The sequence below is a fragment of the Anabas testudineus genome, chromosome 11 (genome assembly GCF_900324465.2).
Source record: "Anabas testudineus chromosome 11, fAnaTes1.2, whole genome shotgun sequence".
Taxonomy (NCBI): domain Eukaryota; kingdom Metazoa; phylum Chordata; class Actinopteri; order Anabantiformes; family Anabantidae; genus Anabas; species Anabas testudineus.
In genome coordinates this window covers 13,944,677-13,969,832 of record NC_046620.1, presented here as the reverse complement: position 1 = coordinate 13,969,832, position 25,156 = coordinate 13,944,677, and the positions used below count along the sequence as shown (strand labels likewise).

Here is a 25,156-nt window from a genome sequence, read left to right as displayed (position 1 = left end):
GAAATTGTGCTGAATTCCTTGAATAAACTATTCTTGATTGTCAAATGATCGTCCAAAAAGTATTTTAAAGATTATAATCAATTGTTTGTTTAATGTTGTTGCTGGATGACTTTGGCACCCATGTGATAGATCCGCTGCCAGCAGATGGCGGAGTACAACTTCTCAGTGATGAAGACGTCTCCAGGTAAAAGATTTGAACAGCAGGTCTTTGATCCCCCCACAGAAATGGATTCATTGTAATTCTTACATGTCTGTAAATGGTATCGCAGGGTTAATGCTGTTCCACACTGACATGTATATATACGACCTGTTTTCTGGAAGTGCACAGGACACCGCTCACACACACACACACACACACACACACACACACACACACACACTACCTCAGCTTCTCTGATAGCAACAAGGTGGTTGATGTTACCATGGAAACGTCCGCCGGATGACAACAGTGTTTCGGTTTACAGTTCATTTCATTAGCGTTAGTCAAAGCAATGACAGGGCAAAAAAAACAACTAGGCTCGCTAGTTTACAATAAATTACTTTATTTGTACAGTAAGTAAAATAAATAATGAAAGCAATTTTTGCTGTCGGATACTTTTATATGACACTTTTAGGCTGGAACCACTCAGCGATGAATGAAATCCTGTGAGCGTTACTTTACAACAACTGGTGTCATTATCTGATTGTAACGGTAACGTATTTTTCAGTGTCTGTTAAGTTACTCTTCGACTGTTTTAAAAAATATAAACTTTTCTGTGATACATTTAAGTTATTTGTATGGTTTTTTTTATCCTTTATTTCACTGACAAAGAATCAAAACAAGATGGAACGGCTGAAGCAGGTACGTTAACCTAGCTTACCTGTGTTGTTTGTTTGGCTAACGTTATATTTTTATGGTGTAACAAGTAACTTTAGTTAGCTACTCATTTAGCTGGGTAATAAATATTAACCAAGAATATGCTTCCCACAACGTAATATTGTGGTCGGAAGGAAATGAAGCTAATCTGTCCAACTAGCTAGGTTTGCAGTTTAGTTAGCTAAGTTGCCGTTTGACTAAACAGTGCTGACATTCATATTCTGAAAGTTACATTTTTATTTTGTGTAGCACATCTCTCAATGAACAGCTAAATGCCTTCATGTTTATCATATCAAATGTCATTAAAGATAACAGCTACTTTTAAATACTACCTTGTGCTGCAACCCTCACCGTTTTTGTCTGATCTACAGATGGAGGATGACTCTGTCTATAATATGAGTCAGAAGAGAGAATACCCTGTTCCTCCACCTTTACCCATGGCTTGTGATACAGAACCATCAGAATTGTATCAAGTAAAAATATTGGATCACTGTATCACTCCTAGTTTTTCTTAAAAGTTGAACACTCTAGTGCCACTGTCCAACATGTTAATATTCAGTCTGTTATTTCACCTCAGATAGTCTTGAGGCACAGCCATCACCCACCCATTCTTCAGATCAATTCACGGACTTTGGCAGTTCCTTTTAAAGAGCAGTGCCACCACCGTACACCCAGTGAGTCTATTGCTAATAACTACAGCCCCCGGGCGAAGGAACTGAAAATCATCAAACTCCATCACAGACGACACACTCTCCGTCAGTCCTTGGGAAAACCAGCAGTTCCTTGTATCCTTTCAAGTTCTTATATCAAACTAATCTATATCACCAAGGGATGCCTACCTTTGAACTTTGAAACTGCAAAGTTGTTTACTTTCTCTTGTGATAATTTACTCTAACTGTTGCTCTGAAACTTCTCAGATAGAATTTTTGATCTTAATGAGGTTTTTAGCACCTATACCATCTGGAAGGAAACAGTCATTTACACGAAGGAGAAGGTACTTATAATCTTAAAACAGCTAATTTCACTAGTAGTTAATCTTTTATGGTACTCTTTTTCTTGAAGCACTTGTGATGGCTCTTTGCTTTCACAGGGATATATCCTCTCGTGTTTCACTCTCATCTCGGCCTAGATCAAGAAACCTTTGCACTCCCAACAGCCGGCCTATGAGTCCTAACGAGCAGATGGACATCATGCTCAACCAAGAGGAGAAGATGAGGGTCATAGAGGGAGAACCTAATGAGAAAGACCTAGAAGCAAGTATCGGTGAATTCAGTGAAGATAGTCTCAGTTGCTGATTAGAGTCTTATTGCTCACCTGTTTCTAACCAAGTTTTGATCTTAACTTTGCTCACACAGGCATATATGTACTATATCACCACCGGTGTACCCAGCTCTGTGTTGGCGCCACAGCCGCTCCAGCAGATGATGAATATCATGCGGCTAGTGCCTCCTGAAACTGAGTATAACAGTAAAAACATCCAGAATATAAGGGCTAACATGGAAGAGGAAGTTAAAAGAGATTATTACTTCAGTCTCAAGAAGAGCATAGGTATAAAACAGCTGCCAGCAGTTCTGTAATAGCAGTATTGTTTCATTTAGACTTCCTAAACGTGCACTTGTATTACTTTTAACATTACATTTACACACATTCAGTAAGTGTTTTGAAGGAGTTTTGTCTTTTATGATGTTCATTAACAGTGGACTACATTCTGATGGATCCTTCTGAGCGCCAGCGACTGTCCATATCTAGCATTCCCAAGCCGTTTCCCAGGAGGGTGATCCGTGCACCAGTGCCCTGGGCTACAAGTTTCAGGGAGGCCCACATATGGCAAAGCCAACATATGTTTACTGTCAGTCAAATTATGGTCCTGCTGCAGGATATCTGGCTAAACAGGTAATAGTGAGGTTACTTTCTATTCAATGAGAGTTAACAGATTATGTATTCAACTATATTTTACAGTTGGTGGGGTATATTTGTTTACAGAATTTACTTTATACTGCACATTATTATAGCAGTTGTGGTGTAAAGTCTAATTTGTGTATTCGTATTACTTGACAAACAAAAAAATATACAGAAAAGTGCTGAGTATAAATCAGAAACAGAGATATTTGTCAGAAAAAAATAATCATCTTTCATGTTGTTTCAGCTTCTCATCCTTGAGATTTGTCCAACTTGAGGATCTTTTCTCAACTAACCTCCCCCTTCTACCAACTGAGTTCAAAGAGTTTGTTCAGCGACAGTGCCAAACCACCAGAAAAGAACTGATCCAAAAGTGAGTGATGCCAGGCAAACAGACAGCATGTTAGTGAGAGCAGAAGCTGTCCAGACATCATTTTGAAGCATGTCTTCTCATTGACTATAATGTCTATAGTATGTACACAACCGAGAGAGCTAATCCTATTGTTAGTGCAGGCTCATATTTCCACCTTGTCAGGCTACCTTTCAGTGAGTTGCTTTACACAGTGACTTGGTTCGGGATTGCATTGGTTCTTTTGTCTCATACCTGTTGTTTAGCCTGTTAGACCATGTTACACTTCAGCATGACTGAAATAGGAGCCATTGTAATTTGTACAAACTAGCTGTTGTTTGGACTTTTTCATGTTTGTAATTTGTACCCACTTGGATACCATTATTCTGCAGTGTCAGTTTCCCTTGCCAGGTTCAATCTAGTAAACATGTATGTGTCTAAATAGATTGTGTATGTGTCAAGAAATGCTAGACAGTAAATGAAGGGGCTACTATCTGCAGTGATAGTATAGTCAGCAGTGCTTTTATTCAGTAGAAATCTTTTTATAGGCTTGAGAGAAAAAAGATGTGCAGGGAGTGTTTTAGGTATTTTATTATCACAAGCTGTATATTCCGTAAAGGGCTTATTGAACACAGTAAAGCAAAATTACCATTACTGTAATGTGACTTTTCCCAGTCTAGGCATATTGCATCGTGTTTGGGTTAGATTTCAAAATGTATTAATTTAATTTAAAATAACCTAGATTTTTATCTGTGTTATTTTAAATTTTGTCAGCAACACAAGCCTGATACAAGCACCTCTTAGGCTTAAAGGTGAACTAATTATATTTTGGTGGACATAGGCCAAAGATCAAGGTTAGTGTGACCTCTGCGAATGCAATATCTCTGGAACAATTGAGGGGATCTCTTCAAATTTTGAACAAACATGCATCCACTTGAACTCAAAGTTGATTAGATTTTGGTGGTCAGAGGTCAAGGTCAACATGATGCTATGTCTGTCCAGAACAAATGTCACTAATGAAATTTCATTTTAAGTGAAAAGTCAAATGAAGAGAAAACACAAATGAGCAGCAGATGCAACCATAAACGAATCTGAAATATTTAATGCCTGAAATATAGAAAGGCATTCTATTGTATTTTTTCTAAAATGTGATCGAATTGTGATCCAATTCAATTATTCAATCCATTATATGCAAAAATTGAAAATAACTAAATAAATATTGACCTATTCCACAAATCACCATGGACTTGCAAGAAGAGTACATTTTTTGTGTAATAATATGTCCTTCCAGCTTTTTCATGCTTTAACAAACACTCTTTGTGTTGCTAAAATTGTTAGAACTGAACTCTCAACTCTCTCTGAATCTCAACCAAATTCTTTCAGATGGCTACCTCACTGTGCATCTCTGTTTAACACATTCGAGGACCTGTGGTTGCCCCTTATACCCAAAAGTGAGCAGGTTGCTCCAGTTGGTGTCCAGGAGTTCTTCAACTGTGTGGCTGCTCTAATGTCATTGCAGCTTCGAAGCCTTGTCATAGAATCATTACAGGACCTGTTATATTTCTTCACTGCACATGAGGTTTGTACAATTGTATTGTTGTTTTTGTAATCTTAAGGGATACCCAAACATATTGGGCATCTTTCTTTTATTTTAATTTGATTCAGTCCCTTGTGTTTGTGCTCTTTGTCAGGAAGGCAATGACTTTGGCGAGGTGTTTGATGAGATGAAGTATGTTCAGTCTCAGGTGCTACTGGTTAAGTTACAGGTGAATGAATCTGACATTGACTTTAGTCCAAGCTTCCAGGAATGTTGGGAGGTCATTTATGGAGCCTTTATGGAAATCATCAAGTGCGCTGAGAAGCTCCCTAGGGTACAGTATTCACTCAGCACCACAAACTTTAGTAACCTAATCTTTATCCATTTGACATTACATAATGCTGATTTGTAATTTTATATAGTACTTGACTATAATGTGTAAACTAATGTGTTTATTTTTTGATAGGTGGAATGTAATCTCTTTCCCGATATCAAGAACTTGTACCTCCGCACTGTCAGTCCTGATGAGTCATTGGTCACAAACCTAATTAACAAAGCAAAGGATGTTTTTGATAAAAACACTGTGGGACCTAAAAAGTAATGACATATCAGCTATATTTATGTGTCTTTCAAGTATTCATATGTAACAGCATCTATAAAGCAACTTCATCTCACTCTTTAGGTATTTGACTGTATATCACAAATACAGCAATCTATTGGACAATACAGCAAAGCAGGAGCTATTAGCATTCCTAAAAGAAAAGCACTCACTGGAGGGATTTACCAAGGTATTAAAAGCTTCCTATCTAAAGTCTACACTTAACATTTTCAGTTTTTAAGTGACATTCACTATCCGTTTGCTTTACCAAAGTCTGTTTTTCCCTTCTCAATCTTTAGGAAATTGAGAGGATTAATTACTTGTGGAAGGAGATTGCCTCAATGCACATAACTGTGCCCCTGTCAATGTTTTGTCTGCATGCCGGCAAGCTGAATGAAGACTTGTGTGAGCGCGCTAAGAGTCTAAAAGACAAAATCATCTTGTTTGAAATGGAGGAGAACCGAGAGCTTAACAAGCAGTGAGAGAAAACGTTTTGATTTAGGATATAATGCGTTACGTTTATACAACTTTGAAGAGATACAGTGTCAACCACTAGTTATTGTTTTGTCCCAGGATCTGTCAAAAGTATAAGGAGATTACTGAGACCATCAGAGGCACACCAGAAACGACAGAGGAGTTCGTGATTCTCACACAGTACATTAAGAGGACCAGTGACGTGACTGTTCACAAGCTGATAGATGAAATTGATGAGGCGTTATACCGCCTCAGCTTTCTGCTGGACTGTGCCTCTCTACCATGTATGTGAAACCTCATAACTTGCAAAAATAGTATATATATATATATATATATATATATATATATTTTTTATTTTTTTTTTTCAACTAGTGTAACTTGTTCAGGTAATGTGTTCTGTTGTGTTCTCACCAGCTGATGACTTGAGGCTGAATTCCCGTGTTTTCCACTGGCCTAATCAGATTCTGATAGAACTTGATGACAGCAAGCTCCGTCTTGCCACTTTCAGAAAACAGACTGTGGATTATCTCCAGAAGAGGTTACTGATTGAACCTATCTCACACGTGGTCTCACACAAGTGGCGACCGCCAGTGCATGTGATTCACCCAGACACCACCCAGTCTTCCACATTAGAGGTTTTTGAGTTCAATATGGCAGTAAATCTAAATTTAGGCTTTAAAACATCCCTCCCCAATTCTATGAGTGACGTTTAAAACACTGTATGTTCATGTTTTTTTACTGTATATTTCCTCATATTCCTTTTATGTGGTTGGAAATCACAAGGGTGTATGGGAACTGCAGTTACAGTCAGCGTAATCTGATCGTTGCACTTTTTACAGGATATTTGACTTTGACCAGAGGCTGCAGGAAATCAACAAGGAGATACAGGCTTTTAAGAAAAAGGAAGTGATGAACATTGAGGAGTTGAAGAACAATGTCGGAAATCTCTCTCAAATCACTGCAAATCTGGAAGCTGGTGTTCTTGAACTAGAGGCAAGAGACTGATACTCCTACGATGTAGTTTTAAAACTACTACTATTCACTACATTATACAGATGTTTTGGATACTACAGTGCTAGTGTTTATAATTGAACAAGAGCGTAGATATAGTTGTGTTTCAGATTGTGACTGGAAAATGTGTGTACCACTGTCATTTCCACAGAATATCAACAAGGAGCAGAGTTTGTTGGAGAAGGAACAGAGCCAGTTCCCAGTACTTCAAACTCTGATAGCTGACAAACAGCCTTATGAACAGTTGTGGACCACAGCACTGAATTTTCAGACCATGTCAGAAGTGTGGATGAATGGTCAGTAACCTCCCTTAGGGACACTTCACCCATTTCTAATCACAGCTACTGTAAGTTCAAGCATGATACATAGTTGTTTTCACATTTGTTTGCTTTAACTTTCAAGGCCCTTTCCGACAACTAAACGCTGAGAAAATCTCTGATGAGGTGGACATTATGTGGAGGACCATGCATAAACTGACCAAGACTTTAGCTAATGTGCCTGGACCTTGCCGTGTGGCCAAAAGCTTCAAAATCAAGATAGACCAGTTCAAGCAACATCTGTCTCTCCTTACAACGATCTGTAACCCTGGCATCCAAGACCGCCACTGGGAGAAGGTCAGATTAATTAATTTTAATTAATTATATTTTTTCTTCAGATCTTAGATTGTTTGATATTGATATAAAGTCAATGTCAAATTCAGTTTGCAAGTACCAGATGTCCTGCGCTGCCTGTCATCTATGAAGGTAACGTAAATAATTCATGACATTTTTGTCTGCCTTCAGATTAGCAGTATTGTGGGCTTTGAAGTCAAACCGGATGAGAACAGCTCACTGCTGAACATGTTGGACCTCGGTCTCTCCAAGTTCTCTAACAAGTAAGACACATAAAGAGCAAATTATACATGTGCTTCAGTATATAATTATTCACCATGAACAGGAGGTGAGGACTTTTTTAACTGTGCCATAGGTTGGAAGACATTGCAGCATCTGCCAGTAAGGAATACTCCCTTGAAAAAGCCATGGAGAAGATGAAAAATGAATGGGCCAACCTCCGGTTCTCATTCACTCCTTACAGAGATAGAGTATGATATATATCATATTTATATACACTGCAGATTAACATACTGTACATGCTACTTCCAAATAATTCAAGCTGAATTGTCACACACAACATCAACATTAACTAAATACACTTCATGTTTTCTATCCTAGGGTACCAATATTGTATCAGCTGTGGATGAAATCCAAGTGCTACTGGATGACCACATTATCAAGACCCAGACGATACGTGGTTCACCTTTCATTAAACCTTTAGAGACTGAGTGTAAGGTAAAACCTGGCAACACAAAACATGCTTGGTCCACCTAAGATAATGCAGGTACTGTGTAGCTAACTAGGTATAAATGTAGCCATAGTGACCTTGGCTTTGAAAATGTTGATGTCTTCGCCCTTTCTTTGTTTAAAGAATGGAACAATAGACAGGGCATTCCTTCTGTACTTGCATGACGACTGTGCTAGCACTGTCATTTGGCATTCAAAAATTTATTACCTGTGTGCAATTACACAAACCTTTTAAAATAGACACTGCACATGTTCTGCTGCTGTATAATGTATGATGATATTTTATTTTATTAATTAAATGTTTACTTCATTATCAAGCATGCAAAGTGAAAATAGGAAAGATTAGTGTTTGTGTGATTAAAAAAACGTTTCTGTGTGCATCTGCCAACTAAATGTTTGTGCTTACGTTTGGCCAAAGTGTAATTTCCTGCCACAACATGTCAAAAAATAACCCAATCTGCATAAACACAACCTTAGCTGTGCCAGCCATAAAATGACTAAAGCCATGCTTACATAGGACTGAAGGTTAACAGAATCATTACATACAGTAGTAATCCTTTCAATCAAAATTGACATATAATGACTTTTTTATGTGATTATTTTACTTTGGCTAATGTAGAATTCTTACTATATTCTCCCCTTTTTTACCTTGTTATATGCTTTTATATGCAATATATATGTATTTAATTCACTGAATATGATGCTTGGTTTTATAATATATAGCTACAAGATACAATAATTTGAATATTGTTAATCTCATCTCTACTTTTCTCCTTAGCAATGGGAAGACAAACTGCTTAAGTATGCAGGACATCCTAGACTCCATGTTGAAGTGTCAGTCTACTTGGCTCTACCTGGAACCCATCTTCAGTTCTGAGGACATCATAGCCCAGATGCCTGAGGAGGGTCGCAAATTTGCCATTGTGGATGGATACTGGAAGAATATCATTAGTGAAGCGGTAAGATCATCATAATACAAAGCTTTCAGTTTTATTTTGCTTAATGGATGTCATTCATTTGGCTTTGGATTGTGTGTGTGATTACTCCAGGTTAAGGATACACGTGTACTGGTGGCTACAGGCCAGCCCAACATGCTGGAACGGCTTCAGGAGTCAAATGTGTTCCTGGATGACATCCAGAAAGGCCTCAATACCTACCTAGAAAAGAAGAGGCTCTATTTCCCAAGGTTTTACTACTAGCACATGAAGTAATAATATAAACCCTATTTCCAAAAAGGATTCTTAAGGTTCCTGGGAAGCAATTTGGTTTACGTACAAAATAGTCTCTTAAGAGTACAAGTTCCTTTTCCAGAAGAGTTGATATTTGTTCTATTTTTCTATTTATCTGACAAAAGCACAAGGAAAGATTTTTAGTTGTCACTGACTGACTGAATTGTCTTTTGTAAATACAAAGCACATTTACAGTTTATGCCTGAAACACATCTTTAATGTGGCCTACAGAAAAAGAATAATGATTAAATTAAAATGTCATTGAAAGCTTCTTCTGTCCCATTCATCTTGATATTTCCAGATTCTTCTTTCTATCAAATGATGAGCTGCTAGAGATTCTGTCACAGACCAAAGACCCACTCTGTGTGCAGCCCCACCTTAAGAAATGCTTTGAGGGCATTGCTAAACTGGAGTTCACTGAGGATATGGAGATCGCTGGCATGATAAGCTCTGAAAAAGAGACTGTGCCTTTCACAGAAAAGATTTATCCAGCCCAAGCCAAGGTAAAGAACAGATAGTGTTTTTAGAAATTTAAGTCCATAAACATATCATAACAATTTTATATTCTTACATTTCTGTCTTCATAGATTTTATTTAATGGTCATAACATAATGAAAATATTGTAAATACTGGACTGTTACCTTTCATTTATTTAGGGTATGGTGGAGAAGTGGCTGCTGCAGGTAGAGAAGCTAATGCTCAGAAGTGTTCGACATGTCATCCATCAAGGAGTAATTGAGTATGCAGAGGTATTTGGAGATATAATTTAATTTTTAAATCTGTGTTGGATTTGGGGTGCCTGATAGCACAAGTTGTGTAGTTGTGTAACTCACATATAATACTGTAGCCTAGTTATGTCTGGGATGTTTTCATATCATGGGGATTTTTTTTAAGACGGTGATAAAATAAATGGTAGTGTATATTGCACATCATTACTATTTTCCTGGTTTAAATCAAATACTATTCCTAGGTAATGTAGAAACCTCATCTCTAGTATTAATTTAATTAATTAAGTATTTATTTACTTCAGGTGCCACGAAAGAAGTGGGTGTTGCAGTGGCCAGGCCAAGTTGTCATTTGTGCCTCCTCCATCTTTTGGACAAGTGAAGTGTCTGAAGCCATCCAGACCAACTCCCTGCCTGTCAGTCTTTAGATCCACCCTTAAATCTATTGATCATTCCCACACACTGTTGAGTCTAAAGTGAACAAATAGTGCCATTATTACACTGCAGTCTAATGTGTGTACTGACTTTAAATTCCACAGGCCTATGTGGAGAAGTGTAACACTCAGATTGCTGACATTGTGGAGTTAGTACGTGGGAAGCTCCCAGGAGGTGCAAGAATGACCCTTGGTGCCCTTACTGTGATTGATGTTCATGGTAATATCTGAATCTGAAATACTTTTTCACACTGTATCAGGCATTTTAAGGAATGAAGTGATTAAATTGATTAATTCCAAATGTTTTCCTTTTCTTAGCTCGAGATGTTGTGGCAAAACTGGCAGAAGATAGAATCTCCTCACTGAATGACTTTGCATGGATTTCCCAGCTGCGTTACTTCTGGGAGGACGGAGAAGTCATGTTGCGCATGATCACCACCTGCTTAAAATATGGCTATGAATATCTGGGCAACTCCCCACGTCTGGTCATCACGCCACTTACTGATCGCTGCTACAGGTGACTTACACTTTGACTATAGAAGCAGAGTTCTAAATTCTCACACAACTTTAAAATGTTTTCAAATGTCCAAAATTTGAAGTTGTTTGTAATCTTCATTTAGTCCAATTATTTTGTGCCACTGCAGGACACTGATGGGGGCTTTGAAGTTAAACTTGGGTGGAGCTCCTGAGGGTCCTGCAGGAACTGGCAAGACTGAAACCACAAAAGATCTGGCAAAAGCTTTGGCAAAGCAGGTAACATACTGAAGCTCAACCCCAAATCAATTATCACTATGACATTGATGTGAATTTAAGTGGTGTTTTTTTCTTATAGTTGCTTGAAGGCTATTGCTTTTTTTCCTAGTGTGTGGTTTTTAACTGCTCAGATGGTCTGGATTACAAAGCCATGAGTAAGTTCTTCAAGGGACTTGCTCAGTCAGGAGCTTGGGCTTGTTTTGATGAGTTTAATCGTATTGAGGTAAGAGCTGCTGTTGGTAAAATCTGTGTGTATCAGTTGAAACAAATATCTCAAAACTGTTTTGGAATTAAGTTTGCACATCCACATGTTAGCTCAGCTACCTACCCAAATTACATTATGTAATTAAGCTGAAATATAGATATATTATAAATAGACATACTGTTGATGAACATATGTGTTTTATCCTTTATTACAGTTTTTTGCAATACATGTTTACACATGTATTCACTTAATTTTTGGCACAGGTAGAAGTGCTTTCTGTGGTGGCTCAGCAAGTTCTCTGCATACAACAAGCCATTGCCAAAAACACAAAGACCTTCCTGTTTGAGGGGACCGAGCTATCACTCAACCCAACCTGCTCTGTCTTCATCACCATGAATCCTGGTTATGCTGGCAGGGCTGAGCTCCCTGACAACCTTAAGGTACGTTAGTCATCCACCCATCCATCCATCTTCCTCCACTTATCCAGGGCCAGGTCGTGGGGGCAGCAGTCTAAGCAGGGATGCCCAGACTTCCCTCTCCCTACAGCCCTTCTCCATCTCTTCCGGGGCCAGGCCAGCTGAGACACATAGTTACTATAACGTGTCTCCCAGAGGGACATGTCCAGAACAGATACCCAAGCCACCTCTGCGTCTCTACTCCGAGCTCCTCCCGGGTGACCGAGCTCCTCGCCCTATGTCAAGGGTGAGCCCAGCCATCCTGCGGAGGAAGCTTTTTTTGGCCACTTGTATCTGGGACCTCATCCTTTCGGCCATGACCCAAAGTTCAGGAACATAGATAAGGGTAGGAACATAGATTCACCGGTTCATAGCATTTCAGCTCAGCTTCTTCTTCGTAACGGCAGACCCGTACATGGACAACATTACTGTTGCCAATACACCAATCTGTCTGTCAGTCTCATGCTCCATCCTTGCTTCATTCGTGAACAAATTATACTTAAACTCCTCCACTTGAGGAACGATCTATTATCCAATCTGGAGGGGGCAGGCCACCTTTTTCTGGTTGAGAACCATGGCCACTTGGAGATACTGATTCTTATTCACACTCGGCTACAAACTGCCCCAATCCATGCTGAAGATCCTGACCCGGTGAAGCCAATAGGACAACATCATCTGCAGAAAGCAGGGATGAAATCCTGTGGTCCCCAAACCGGACTCCCTTCGAACATGGTGTTCGTTATGGACAAACTGTGACTATCACAGAAAACAAGAGTACAATAACAAAACCCCACTCGGGTTCAGATCGGGGAGACCGTTTCTCCCTATCACGCCCCTCCAAGTGTCACTGTTGTTGAAATCCCCCAGCAGAACCCAGTCCCTGACCACATAGCTCCTAGGGTCATTAGGGCACACAAACCCCCAGTTCAAGAAGGTGCATTAGTGGTCTTATAGTATAATTGTAATGATCACTGAATGCGCCAAAACTTTATAATGCAAATTCATTTTTTGCTGAAATTTAATACGTACCTGAAAATTTGTCTTTCAGGCTCTCTTCCGTACAGTGGCTATGATGGTGCCAGACTATTGTCTCATTGGAGAGATCTCACTATACTCCATGGGTTTCATTGAATCACGCAGGTTTGTGTGAATACTTTGCTAAACAATATATACTTTACTAAATGTCATGGTATATTGCAGTAAATTGCTTCTAATTTTACTGACAGTCTGGCCCAGAAGATTGTGGCCACCTACCGCTTGTGCTCTGAACAACTGTCCTCCCAGCACCACTATGACTATGGTATGCGAGCTGTGAAATCTGTGCTGACAGCAGCAGGGAATCTGAAGCTAAAGTATCCTAAGGAGAATGAGAGTGTGCTGTTGCTCAGGGCGCTGATGGATGTCAACATGGCCAAATTTCTTGCACAGGATGTGCCACTGTTTCAGGTGTAACATTTTATATCAAATATATTTACATCCAGGGTGTTATTCATCCATGAATCAGTAGCTTAATTCTCTTGCTATTGCCCACAGGGTATCATCTCTGATCTATTCCCTGGAGTGGTTCTTCCAAAGCCAGACTATGATCTCCTCCTCAAAGCTCTCCATGACAACATTGCTAAACTCAACCTCCAGCCTGTTCCCTGGTTTATTGGTAAAATTATCCAGGTACCAAGAAAGAGTACAGCTTTGCAATGCTCATAAATGTTCTTTGGGTGATTAATAAACTTTAGTCACATACATTGAATATACTCCGAATTTGATTTGTGATTATGTATAGGTATATGAGATGATGTTAGTGCGTCATGGATTTATGATAGTAGGAGATCCTCTTGGAGGAAAAACCTCTGCTTATCAAGTCCTTGCTGCTGCCCTTGGAGACCTTTACAAAGGTAGGTTATTCTGTTTATTTATCATGTACTTGCTGACCCACACAAACTAACTGAACCAACTTTTATTTAACATTTCATTTCAGTTTAGATTTTTTTCTTATTTTATGTAATTCTCCTGATATAGACAAACTAATGGAGGAGTTTGCAGTGAACTACTGCATTATCAACCCCAAAGCCATCACTATGGGACAGCTTTATGGCTGTTTTGATCCTGTCAGTCATGAGTGGTCTGATGGTGTGCTGGCCACCACCTTTAGGGATCAGGCCATCTCCACATCAGAAAATCGACAATGGATCATATTTGATGGGCCCATTGATGCTGTCTGGATTGAGAACATGAATACTGTGCTGGATGACAACAAGAAGGTATTGACCATTCATGGGTTTCTACATCAGTTTTTTTTATGTTAACTAATGGCATCCAGATTATCATGATATTAAATGTGGATAATCAGTGTATGTAAAATATTTACATTTCAATTTCTCACAGTCAGAAATTAAGCCTCATTCTGTTCACTCTGTTCTCTGCTAGCTTTGTCTCATGAGTGGTGAGATCATCCAGATGAGCCCAAAGATGAGCCTGATCTTTGAACCCGCTGACTTGGAGCAAGCCTCACCAGCTACTGTCAGTAGGTGAGCAAGACAGACGGAAGGTGCATAAGCAGCTGTGGTAAAACCCAGTGCATACATTTTGAAAGTTTTAGGAAACAACTGTATTCTGGTTTATGTATGCAACTTTTTGTCCAAAGGTGTGGGATGATCTACATGGAACCTCAGCAGCTGGGCTGGACTCCTCTTAGAGATTCTTACATGAACACACTGCCTGAAAGCCTAAGTGCTGAACATAGAGAACTTGTGAGATTGCAAACAAGCATGTCTTGATTGGTTCTTTTATTATGTTTTTGTCCTATACAATGTCACATATCTGCTTGTTTGATCTAACATCTCACAGATTGTGGATCTATTCGACTGGTTGGTTCAGCCCTGTCTCGACTTCATAGACAGGGAGTGTCGCTTTGTGGTGCAGACATCATCCATCCACTTAGCCTATAGTCTAATGAAGCTGTACACCTGCCTGATGGGTTAGTAAGAGTGAGAAAGAGATAATTACTTATTACATTTTCCTTTTTGTCAGTGCATGTGTATTGACTTTCTGCTCTATACCCAGATGAAATTTCTGCATCAGGAGCTGATGACACACAGACTATGACCAGCCAGCAGATAACCATGTGGCTGCAGGGTCTCTTCCTATTTGCTGTTGTTTGGACTCTGGGTGGGACTATTACTGGGGAAAGTCGTCAGAAGTTTGACGTGTTCTACCGCAACCTGCTTATGGGTGTAGACAATGAGCATCCTCGGCCTCCAAGTATTAAGCTCAAAAAGAATAACATCTTTCCTGAGAGAGGTCACAAAACTTTTTATGCCTATGGTTCTTATACCAGTTAACAGTCTGTCTTTTTACATTAGTAATCCACAATGTTCATTTATTGTTTTGCAGGCACTGTCTATGACTACTACTTTCAGAAGGATGGACAAGGACAGTGGAATGTATGGACTGATTCAATCAAGAATGAAGAGAACATTATCCCAGCTGGAGCTAAGGTTTGTAAGTTTTGTTCACAAAGTGCAAAGTTGCCACTTCTCACTTTAGCATGTTACCTGAAACATTGTTTTTCCTTAACAGGTGTCAGACCTTATCATCCCCACTATGGAGACAGCACGTCAGCTTTTTTTCCTGGGTACCTACCTGGCACATGAAATACCCATGTTGTTTGTGGGGCCCACCGGCACTGGCAAATCTATCATCAGCAAAAGCTTCTTGGTAAAGCTGCCAAAGGAGAAGTACACACCAAACTGCATCAACTTTTCTGCTCGCACCTCAGCAAATCAAACCCAAGATATTATCATGGCCAAGCTGGATCGAAGAAGGAAAGGCGTGTTTGGACCTCCTGTGGGAAAGAAGTGTGTCGTCTATGTTGGTAAAGATGGCCATAATTTGGAGGACAATATTGCACATTAAGACGTTTTTAAAGCTTATTTCTAGATCTTTATTATTATGTCTTATTTATAGATGACCTAAACATGCCAGCTAAAGAAATATATGGTGCCCAGCCCCCAGTTGAGCTGTTAAGACAGTGGATTGACCACCACCACTGGTATGATAAGAAGGACACCTCCAGAATAAACATAGTTGATGTTCTGTTTATGTCTGCAATGGGGCCGCCTGGTGGTGGGAAGAATGATATTACAGGTACGTTGAAATAAGGATTGAAGAATTGAAGAAAGCACCACTTACAGTATAAAGGATACTATTATTAACATAATATTTGAAATTCTAGGCCGCTTCACCCGTCACTTGAATGTCATATCTATTGACTGTTTTGATGATGAAACGTTGACCAAGATATTCAGCTCCATTACTGACTGGCACTTCAGCAAGGGTTTTGATGCTTCTTTCTACAGGTAACTTGTTAAATATATTGTAAATGCTGTACAAGAAGTCTGTGAATTATAAAATCATATTTTGTCCTATATACAAGGCTTGGCAAGATCATGGTCCAGGCCACCTTAGCTGTCTATAAGGATACCATGAAGAGCTTCCTCCCAACTCCATCTAAATCCCACTACATCTTCAACCTGCGAGACTTTGCTCGAGTGATACGAGGTGTGCTACTTGCTCCACACACAAACATGCAGGTAAGACTGGGCAACAGTGAAATGTTTAAATAATTGTTGTTAATGGATTGAACATTTCTTCATGATGTGTTTTGGTTTTTTATATCAGGATGGAGATAAACTGATCCGTCTGTGGATCCATGAAGTCTACCGTGTTTTCTATGACCGACTTATTGACGATGAAGACAAGGAAATGTTCTTTAGTATTGTTAAAGAGAGAACCTCAAACTTCTTTAAGCAGAATGTGGAAAAGGTACATATTGTACTTGATTTAGGTATATATCTACAAGTTTGGAGTCACTTAGAAATTACAGTGTTTTATGTTATGTTATTTTATAACAGTAGATTAATCAGAAATACAGTGTAGACATTGTTAATAATTTAAATGATTATTGTAGCTGAAACTAATAGTTTTTAAAATAACATTTATGCAATGCTCAAAACATGTATCTTTTAATGAAAGAGATGAACTAATATATGGCTCTATTGCCTTTCAACAACTACTTTTGCAGTTATGTGCTATTAGGATTCAAATCTAGTTCAAATCTACAGTGCTTCCAGAAAGTATTCACAGTGCTTAACTTTTTCCACCTTTTATGTTACAGGCTTTAAAAAGTAAATTCATTTTGACATAATGTTGTATTTTTTTGTAGAATTTGAGAAAAATAATGAATTCAATCAATTTTGGAATAAGGCTGTAACATTACAATCAACAACAAACGTTTAGCACTGGGAATACTTTATAGATGCACTGTACGTTACTTTCAATTTAGCCATTTAACAGCAATACAGTACAGTCAGTCATGCAGGTAAGACTGGACAACAGACAACAGCCGCAACTTAGAGAAGCTGCTGTTTCGTGTAGTATAGCATGGATTAAAACTGTAGCTTCTGTGTTAAATTCTAAATCTTTCTTATATTTTTCTAGCTTCTGAGCCATCTTAGCCTAAATGGCAAGGTAGTGGATGAGACTATCCGTAGCTTGTTCTTCGGTGACTATGCCAAACCTGAATCTGACACGAAGGCCTATGATGAAATCACAGACTTGGGTGCTTTGCAAGAAGTGATGGAGTTCTACCTCAGTGAGCACAACAATTGCAGCAAGGCCCCCATGTCTCTTGTAATGTTCAAGTTTGCCATTGAGCACATTTCCCGCATCTGCCGTGTGCTGAAACAAGACGACGGTCACCTCCTTCTTGTTGGCATTGGTGGCTCAGGGCGTCAGAGCACCACTAAGCTGGGCACCTTCATCAATGATTACGTCCTGTTTCAGATTGAGCTAACCAAGAACTATAGCAAATCAGACTGGCGAGATGATCTCAAGCGGGTGATGGTTAAAGCAGGCATCGAGGGCAAGAGCTTAGTGTTCCTGTTTACAGACAGTCAAATTAAGGACGAGGGCATGTTGGAAGACATCAATATGCTGCTTAACACTGGTGATGTGCCTAACATCTTTGCTGCTGATGAACGTGCTGACATCATTGAGAAAGTACAGGGAATCGCCCGGATGGAAGGCAAAAAAATTGATCCCACTCCACTCTCAATGTACAACTTCTTTATTGATCGTGTAAAAGCCAACCTTCATATTGTGCTAGGTAGGCACCATGGCATTTCAATTCTGTTTTTAAATTGAAGTTTTACTAATTAGTAGTAACTGAGAATAATTTTGTTCAACAGCCATGAGTCCTATTGGTGATGCATTTAGGAACCGTCTTAGGATGTTTCCCTCCCTTATTAATTGCTGCACTATTGACTGGTTTCACGCATGGCCAAATGATGCTCTGGAGATGGTGGCCCACAAGTTTCTAGAGGATGTGGAGATGGAACATGAAATCAGACTGGAGTAAGGACATAAAAAAGGAAGCAGAAAAGCACTTGTTCTAGCTGTGGCACTGACTTAATTGTAGTTACTATTTACATTTAGTGCATCTAATTTTGTATTTTTTCTGTGTGTTAGGGTGGTGGAGATGTGCAAGACCTTCCAAACAAGTGTGAAGGAGATGTCTGAGAGGTATTTTTCAAGATTAAGGAGACACAACTATGTCACACCTACTTCTTACCTTGAGCTCATCCTCACCTTCAAGACTCTGCTTAATGTCAAGAGGAATGAAGTTGCCACTGCTAGGAACCGCTATATTGTTGGTCTCCAAAAACTGGAGTTTGCTGCATCTCAGGTGATTTTTCCTAAATAATGTTCCCCTGTCACTCCAATTGAATAATATTTGCATCTTGGTCTCATCCAAATCTCATCATACTGTCTTCAGGTGTCAGTGATGCAGCAGGAGTTGACAGACTTGCAGCCAGACCTCATCCAGACCTCAGCAGAGACAGACAAAATGATGATCAAGATAGAGCAGGAAACTGTTGAGGTGGATGCTAAGAAAGAATTAGTGTCTGCTGATGAGAAAGTGGCTAATGAAGCAGCAGCTGCAGCCCAAGCCATTAAGGTATGTAATTATTTATTTTGCTAGTTTTTTGTCTTGCAATTTTCATATTTCGACACTGGTTGTTGTGTTTCAGGATGAGTGTGAAGGAGATCTTGCAGAAGCGATGCCTGCATTGGAGGCTGCTCTGTCAGCCCTGGACACATTAAAGCCTGCAGACATTACAGTAGTCAAATCTATGCAGAATCCCCCTGGTCCAGTCAAACTAGTGATGGAGTCAATCTGTGTCATGAAGGGCATCAAAGCTGAAAGAAAACCTGATCCTAGTGGCTCAGGTAAGATGTGATAAGATTTTAAGATGATCCTGTAAGGAATCTTTCTTAGTAAGGACAGTAATCATCAAGTGTCTTCTGTTTTAGGTAAGATGATTGAGGACTTCTGGGGCCCCTCTAAGAAACTCCTTGGAGACCTAAAGTTTTTAGAAAACCTCAAAGCCTATGACAAAGACAACATTCCTGGCCCTAACATTAAGAAAATCAGAGAGAAGTTTATTGACAACCCTGAATTCCAGCCGTCTGTCATTAAAAACGTCTCCTCAGCTTGTGAGGGTCTCTGTAAATGGGTTCGAGCAATGGAAGTCTATGAGCGTGTTGCCAAAGTAGTGGCCCCCAAGAAGGAGAGGCTGAAGCTGGCTGAGGAGGAGCTAGCTGTACAGATGGAAATGTTATCTGTAAAGAGAGCTGAGTTGAAAAAAGTACAGGACAGACTGCAGAGCCTGAATGATGACTTGGCAGCTATGATTCACAAGAAGAAAGATTTGGAGGACAACATCGAACTGTGTTCTCAGAAGCTGATCAGGGCAGAGAAGCTGATTGGGGGACTGGGTGGTGAGAAGGACAGGTGGACAGAGGCTGCAAGGCAACTAGAGATTAGGTAAATCAAAATACTTACATAGGTACAGGCAGTGTTTTCATAATGTGTGTGGAATATTAATCTGCGTACTATGATATTTCTTATCTGTAGATACACTAACCTGACAGGTGACATACTCCTCTCCTCTGGAACTGTATCTTACCTTGGGGCTTTCACAGTCGACTACCGTATGGAATGCCAGAAACAGTGGCATATCCTGTGCCATGAGAAGAAAATTCCCAGCTCTGAGGACTTTACCCTCAGCAACACTTTGGGTAATCAGGTTGCCATCAGAGCATGGCAGATTGCTGGGCTCCCAGTGGACTCCTTCTCCACAGATAATGGTATCATTGTGTTTAACTCCCGTCGCTGGCCCCTAATGATTGACCCCCAAGGTCAAGCTAACAAGTGGATTAAGAACATGGAGAAGGCAAATAAGCTCTCTGTCATCAAACTGTCAGATGCAAACTATGTGAGAGTCTTGGAGAATTGCATCCAGTTTGGTACCCCTGTTCTTCTAGAGAATGTTGGAGAGGAACTTGATCCCGTACTCGAGCCTGTATTACTGAAACAGACGTTCAAACAGCAGGGTGTTGAGTACATGAAAATAGGGGAGAATATTGTGGAATATTCAAAAGATTTTTTGTTCTACATGACCACTGGACTGAGAAACCCCCACTACCTCCCAGAGGTGGCTGTCAAAGTCTGTCTGCTCAACTTTATGATCACACCACAAGGCTTACAGGATCAACTTCTAGGTCTTGTAGCAGCCAAAGAGAAACCTGAGCTAGAAGAGAAGAAGAATCAACTAATTCTGGAGAGTGCTGCGAATAACAAGCAGCTAAAGGAGATTGAGAATAAAATTTTACAAGTGCTCTCATCTTCTGAGGGAAACATCTTGGAGGACGAGACTGCCATTGAGATTTTGTCTTCTTCTAAAATCCTCTCTGAGGAGATCTCTGAAAAGCAAAAAATTGCCAGTGTCACAGAGAAGGAGATTGATGACACTCGCATGGGCTACCGTCCTGTGGCTGAGCACTCCTCCATCTTGTTTTTCTGCATTTCAGAACTGGCCAACATTGAGCCTATGTATCAGTACTCCCTGACCTGGTTCATCAACCTCTATGTGTATTCCATTGCAGAAAGTGTGAAGAGTGAGGATCTGGCTGAAAGAATCGCCAACGTTGTTGGCCACTTTACCCTCAGCATTTACAATAATGTCTGTCGCTCACTTTTTGAGAAAGATAAACTCCTCTTCTCCTTGCTGCTCACTGTAGGAATCATGCAGGGTAAGGGCAAAGTTGATGACCAAGTCTGGCGCTTCTTCCTAACTGGTGGCATTGCATTGCATAACCCTCACCCTAACCCAGCTCCAGAGTGGCTGTCTGATAAATCTTGGTCTAGGATTGTTGGGGCCTCAAAACTCCCAAACCTGAATGGTTTCTTTGAACATGTTCAAGAAAAAATCTCTGAATGGAAGAAACTTTATGATTCAGGAAAGCCCCATAAGGACGAGTTGCCTGACAAGTGGAATGAGTTGGTCGGAATGGACCGAATGGTTGTGATTAGATGCATTAGGCCGGATAAACTGGTACCAGCCGTTCAAGATTTTATAGTAGATAATATGGGACAGGCTTACATTGAACCACCCACCTTTGATCTGGCAGGGAGCTATAAAGACTCCAACTGCTGCTCTCCACTCATCTTTGTGTTGTCACCAGGATCAGATCCAACTGCAGGTGATACAGTCACAGATACCTTTTCAGTTTCCATTTTAACCACACACCCCTGTTGTTATTTTTGAATAATAAAAGTCCTTAAGGTCTTTAATCGCTTTGTTTCATCAGGTCTGCTAAAGTTTGCTGATGACTTAGAAATGGGGGGCAGTAAGACCCAAACCATTTCTCTTGGTCAGGGACAAGGACCCATAGCAGCTCAGATGATTGACAGAGCCATCAAAGAGGGCACCTGGGTGGTCCTGCAGAACTGCCACCTAGCCACCAGCTGGATGCCTACTCTGGAGAGGATCTGTGAGGAAATCATAACCCCGGAGAACACACACACCAAGTTTAGGTAATAGATTCTACAGTGAGCTTGACTGAAACACAATGTCGTGGTAACAATACAATAAAGGCAAGTTTCCATTTCTTCTTCACAGGCTGTGGTTAACAAGTTATCCATCTGACAAGTTTCCAGTAAGTATCCTGCAGAATGGACTGAAGATGACCAATGAGCCTCCTAAAGGAATAAGAGCCAACCTGCTGCGTTCCTACCTGAGTCACCCCATATCAGACCCTGCCTTTTTTGGCAGCTCCAAGAAACAAGTGATTTGGCAGAAGCTAATATTTGGTCTCACCTTCTTCCATGCCCTAGTACAGGAAAGGAGGAACTTTGGGCCCCTGGGTGAGCAATATAATAAACAGTACTTGACATTTGCTATACTTTTTTCATTATGAAATGCATTGTTTGTCACTTTTCATTCTGATTATCGTCATTTAAATTTAAGATTGTTATTTATCTTGTTTGTCTGTTCTGTCTTCAGGTTGGAATATTCCTTATGAGTTTAATGAGTCTGACCTGAGGATCAGTATCAGGCAGATCCAGATGTTCCTGGATGAATATGATGAGGTTCCACTCGAGGCCCTCACATATCTTACAGGTCAGTTAACATAGCTGGGGATTGATTTTCACCAGTGAAAGGGGCAGAGTTGTTACAGTATATTCTGAGTAAGCAGATCAACTTTGGCTTGTGGCTTCACATAAGCTGTCATGAGTAATGTTAAAAAATAACGACTGTCTGTAGTTTTTATTAGATTTCTCAAATACTCTTATGGAAGGTGCCGAACTCACTTAAACTCTAAGGGACACACCACATAATATAATGTGATCAGTGATCTTTGTCATATCTGTTAACAAAAAAAAAAGACTCTCTCAATAAACTTCCCATGAAGGGTTTTGATGAGTGCTGTTGTTCAACAGGGGAATGCAACTATGGCGGTAGGGTGACAGATGACAAAGACAGACGTCTGCTGCTGTCACTCCTGTCCATCTTCTACAGTTGGGAGCTGATAGAGCAGGAACGTTACCACTTGTGTGAGGGAGATATTTATTATGTTCCAGCTCATGGCCCTTATGAGGTAGGTATCAGAGCTCTGGTTAATTAAATGTAATAATATCATTAAAATATACGAATGCCTTTAAATCAGCAGCTGATTTCACTCTAAGAAGAAAATGTAGTATTTTTCTGAAATGAAAATGAGATAATCCTCAGACTTGAGGTCACACTGTTGAAAATCATGGTTACACGTCCTGTAAATCTCTAATAATCCAATGACAAATGAATGCTTTTCTTTATTCCAGATATACGTTAACTACATTCGCAGCCTACCAATTTGTGCCGATCCTAGTGTTTTTGGACTTCATAGCAATGCTGACATCACAAAAGATAATCAAGAGACCAATCAGCTCCTGGATGGAGTACTGCTGACTCTGCCACGGCAGACAGGAGGCGGGGCTAAGTCTCCTCAGGTTTGCACTGTCTACAGTCTGAAGCGCTCCGACTTTTATTATATATCTATGGCTTATGCTTACTTCCCCATGAAAACAGTATGAGTAAATCTGTGTTTTTATATACAAGATTCATGTTGTCATGTGTTTATATATGTAGGAAGTGGTGGATGAGCTTGCAGAAGACATCCTGTCAAAGCTGCCAACAGACTTTGACATACAAATGGTGAATGAAAAATACCCTGTCATGTATGAGGAGTCTATGAATACTGTTTTAAGACAAGAAGTAATCCGCTTTAACAGGTACTTATGATATTTATTATTAGTAGTAGTAGTAGTAGTAGTAGCAGCAGTAGTATGTCTGTGAAGGAATAATGACGCTTGTCTCTTATTTTGTCAGACTCACACATGTGGTGCGGGTCAGCTTGATAAATATCCGCAAAGCTCTCAAGGGCCTGATTGTTATGTCTGCTGAACTTGAGAACGTCTTTAACAGCATGCTGGTGGGCAAGGTGCCCGCTATGTGGGCAGCCAAGTCGTACCCGTCTCTCAAACCGTTGGGAAGCTACGTGACTGATCTGTTAGCCAGACTGCAGTTCCTACAAGTAAGATTTATGGTTGATTTGGGTGACACAGACTTTCACACATATAACACATTCAGAAAATGTCTTTGTGGAGCAGCACTAGATGTATAGGCAGTGAATGTAATGAGTGTTTACAGTTATTTATAATTAAGTGTGCCTGTTTTTATAGGATTGGATAGACAATGGCCCACCTACAGTCTTCTGGCTTTCTGGCTTTTACTTCACCCAGTCATTCCTTACTGGCGTGTCTCAGAACTTTGCCAGGAAGTATACCATCCCTATAGACTACATTGGATTTGAATTTGAGGCATGGAATTCCAGTTTTTCTCAGTTTTTTTTTTTTTTTTTCATATTTAGTTATAATAATTACACAATATATGGGTAATTTGGGTAGATGATCATGCTCTGAGTTGTATTCCAGGTAACCAAAATGAAGACCCACATGGATGAGAAGCCAGAGGATGGAGCCTATGTCAGGGGCCTGTTCATGGAGGGGGCACGCTGGGACATGGAGAACATGGTCATTGGAGAGTCCCTACCCAAGATCCTCTTTGACTCTTTGCCCATCATCAAGCTCAAACCAGGAGAAATGGCCAAGTTCAAACATGAAAGGATCTACGTCTGTCCCGTTTACAAAACCAGTGCTCGCAGAGGAACCTTGTCCACCACAGGCCACTCCACCAACTACGTCCTGTCTATTGAGCTACCTTCGGACAAACCACAGAAGCACTGGATTAACCGTGGGGTGGCCTGCCTCTGCCAGCTGGATGACTAAGAACCACAAAGAGCTGTTTACTACTCTGAACTATTAAACCATTGTATGTGCCAAAGAAATGTCTGTGTTTGCATCCAGATATAAACTGAAAAAGAAACTGAAACTGAAAACAGTAGTTCTATCTCTTACTATTTTTTTCTATTAAAAAGCACAAATGTATTTCAGCTTTAAAAAACTACAAAGAGACTAATTGTATCTATTTACTGGGTTATACTTGAAGTAACAATAACCTGTACTACATATAACATTCGTTTTCATAAATCCACTCTTACAGTGCAGACAACTAAGTTCATAATAAACTTTATCATTTAGATCTGTGCTACACAGCAAGTTAAATATTTTCTGTGTGGATGTGAAGAATTTATTTAGAGACTGGTGCATTGCATAATGAGAAGAGCTGGTACTGATGTGTCTTCACACTCAGATGGACTTTACAATTCTATCCTTGTATAGTTCTTTGTTTTTGGTGGTGAGAACTACAAATACGTGCTATAGTGTCTTTTTAAAACCCACTGCTATTTAAACAGACTCTGAACTATTTTCCCAGCGTTGTGTTCTAAA

General features: G+C 39.9%; 1 protein-coding gene across 1 annotated transcript; it reads left to right on the top strand.

The window, feature by feature from the left end:
* Nucleotides 1-526: 526 nt before the first annotated feature.
* On the top strand, nucleotides 527-24,642 carry dnah3 (dynein axonemal heavy chain 3). Its single transcript, XM_026347644.1, is given in 64 exon segments — nucleotides 527-691; nucleotides 812-841; nucleotides 1,228-1,329; nucleotides 1,434-1,641; nucleotides 1,805-1,850; nucleotides 1,947-2,109; nucleotides 2,212-2,404; nucleotides 2,554-2,749; nucleotides 3,003-3,128; nucleotides 4,488-4,683; nucleotides 4,796-4,975; nucleotides 5,108-5,238; nucleotides 5,324-5,429; nucleotides 5,539-5,717; nucleotides 5,813-5,997; nucleotides 6,128-6,251; nucleotides 6,553-6,706; nucleotides 6,876-7,020; nucleotides 7,127-7,338; nucleotides 7,507-7,598; nucleotides 7,691-7,805; nucleotides 7,936-8,052; nucleotides 8,843-8,866; nucleotides 8,868-9,023; nucleotides 9,114-9,250; nucleotides 9,595-9,796; nucleotides 9,950-10,042; nucleotides 10,324-10,434; nucleotides 10,558-10,672; nucleotides 10,771-10,969; nucleotides 11,097-11,205; nucleotides 11,315-11,428; nucleotides 11,674-11,850; nucleotides 12,914-13,005; nucleotides 13,092-13,311; nucleotides 13,399-13,533; nucleotides 13,646-13,757; nucleotides 13,882-14,123; nucleotides 14,290-14,390; nucleotides 14,507-14,612; nucleotides 14,710-14,839; nucleotides 14,926-15,162; nucleotides 15,256-15,359; nucleotides 15,442-15,736; nucleotides 15,829-16,008; nucleotides 16,097-16,220; nucleotides 16,298-16,454; nucleotides 16,543-16,686; nucleotides 17,362-18,028; nucleotides 18,111-18,276; nucleotides 18,391-18,607; nucleotides 18,698-18,880; nucleotides 18,954-19,152; nucleotides 19,237-19,750; nucleotides 19,841-21,468; nucleotides 21,577-21,802; nucleotides 21,888-22,132; nucleotides 22,272-22,388; nucleotides 22,709-22,866; nucleotides 23,090-23,257; nucleotides 23,397-23,539; nucleotides 23,637-23,841; nucleotides 23,990-24,127; nucleotides 24,242-24,642. Coding segments are annotated over 63 exon segments (12,132 nt in total). The 5' UTR covers nucleotides 527-691; nucleotides 812-823; the 3' UTR covers nucleotides 24,596-24,642.
* Nucleotides 24,643-25,156: the final 514 nt, after the last annotated feature.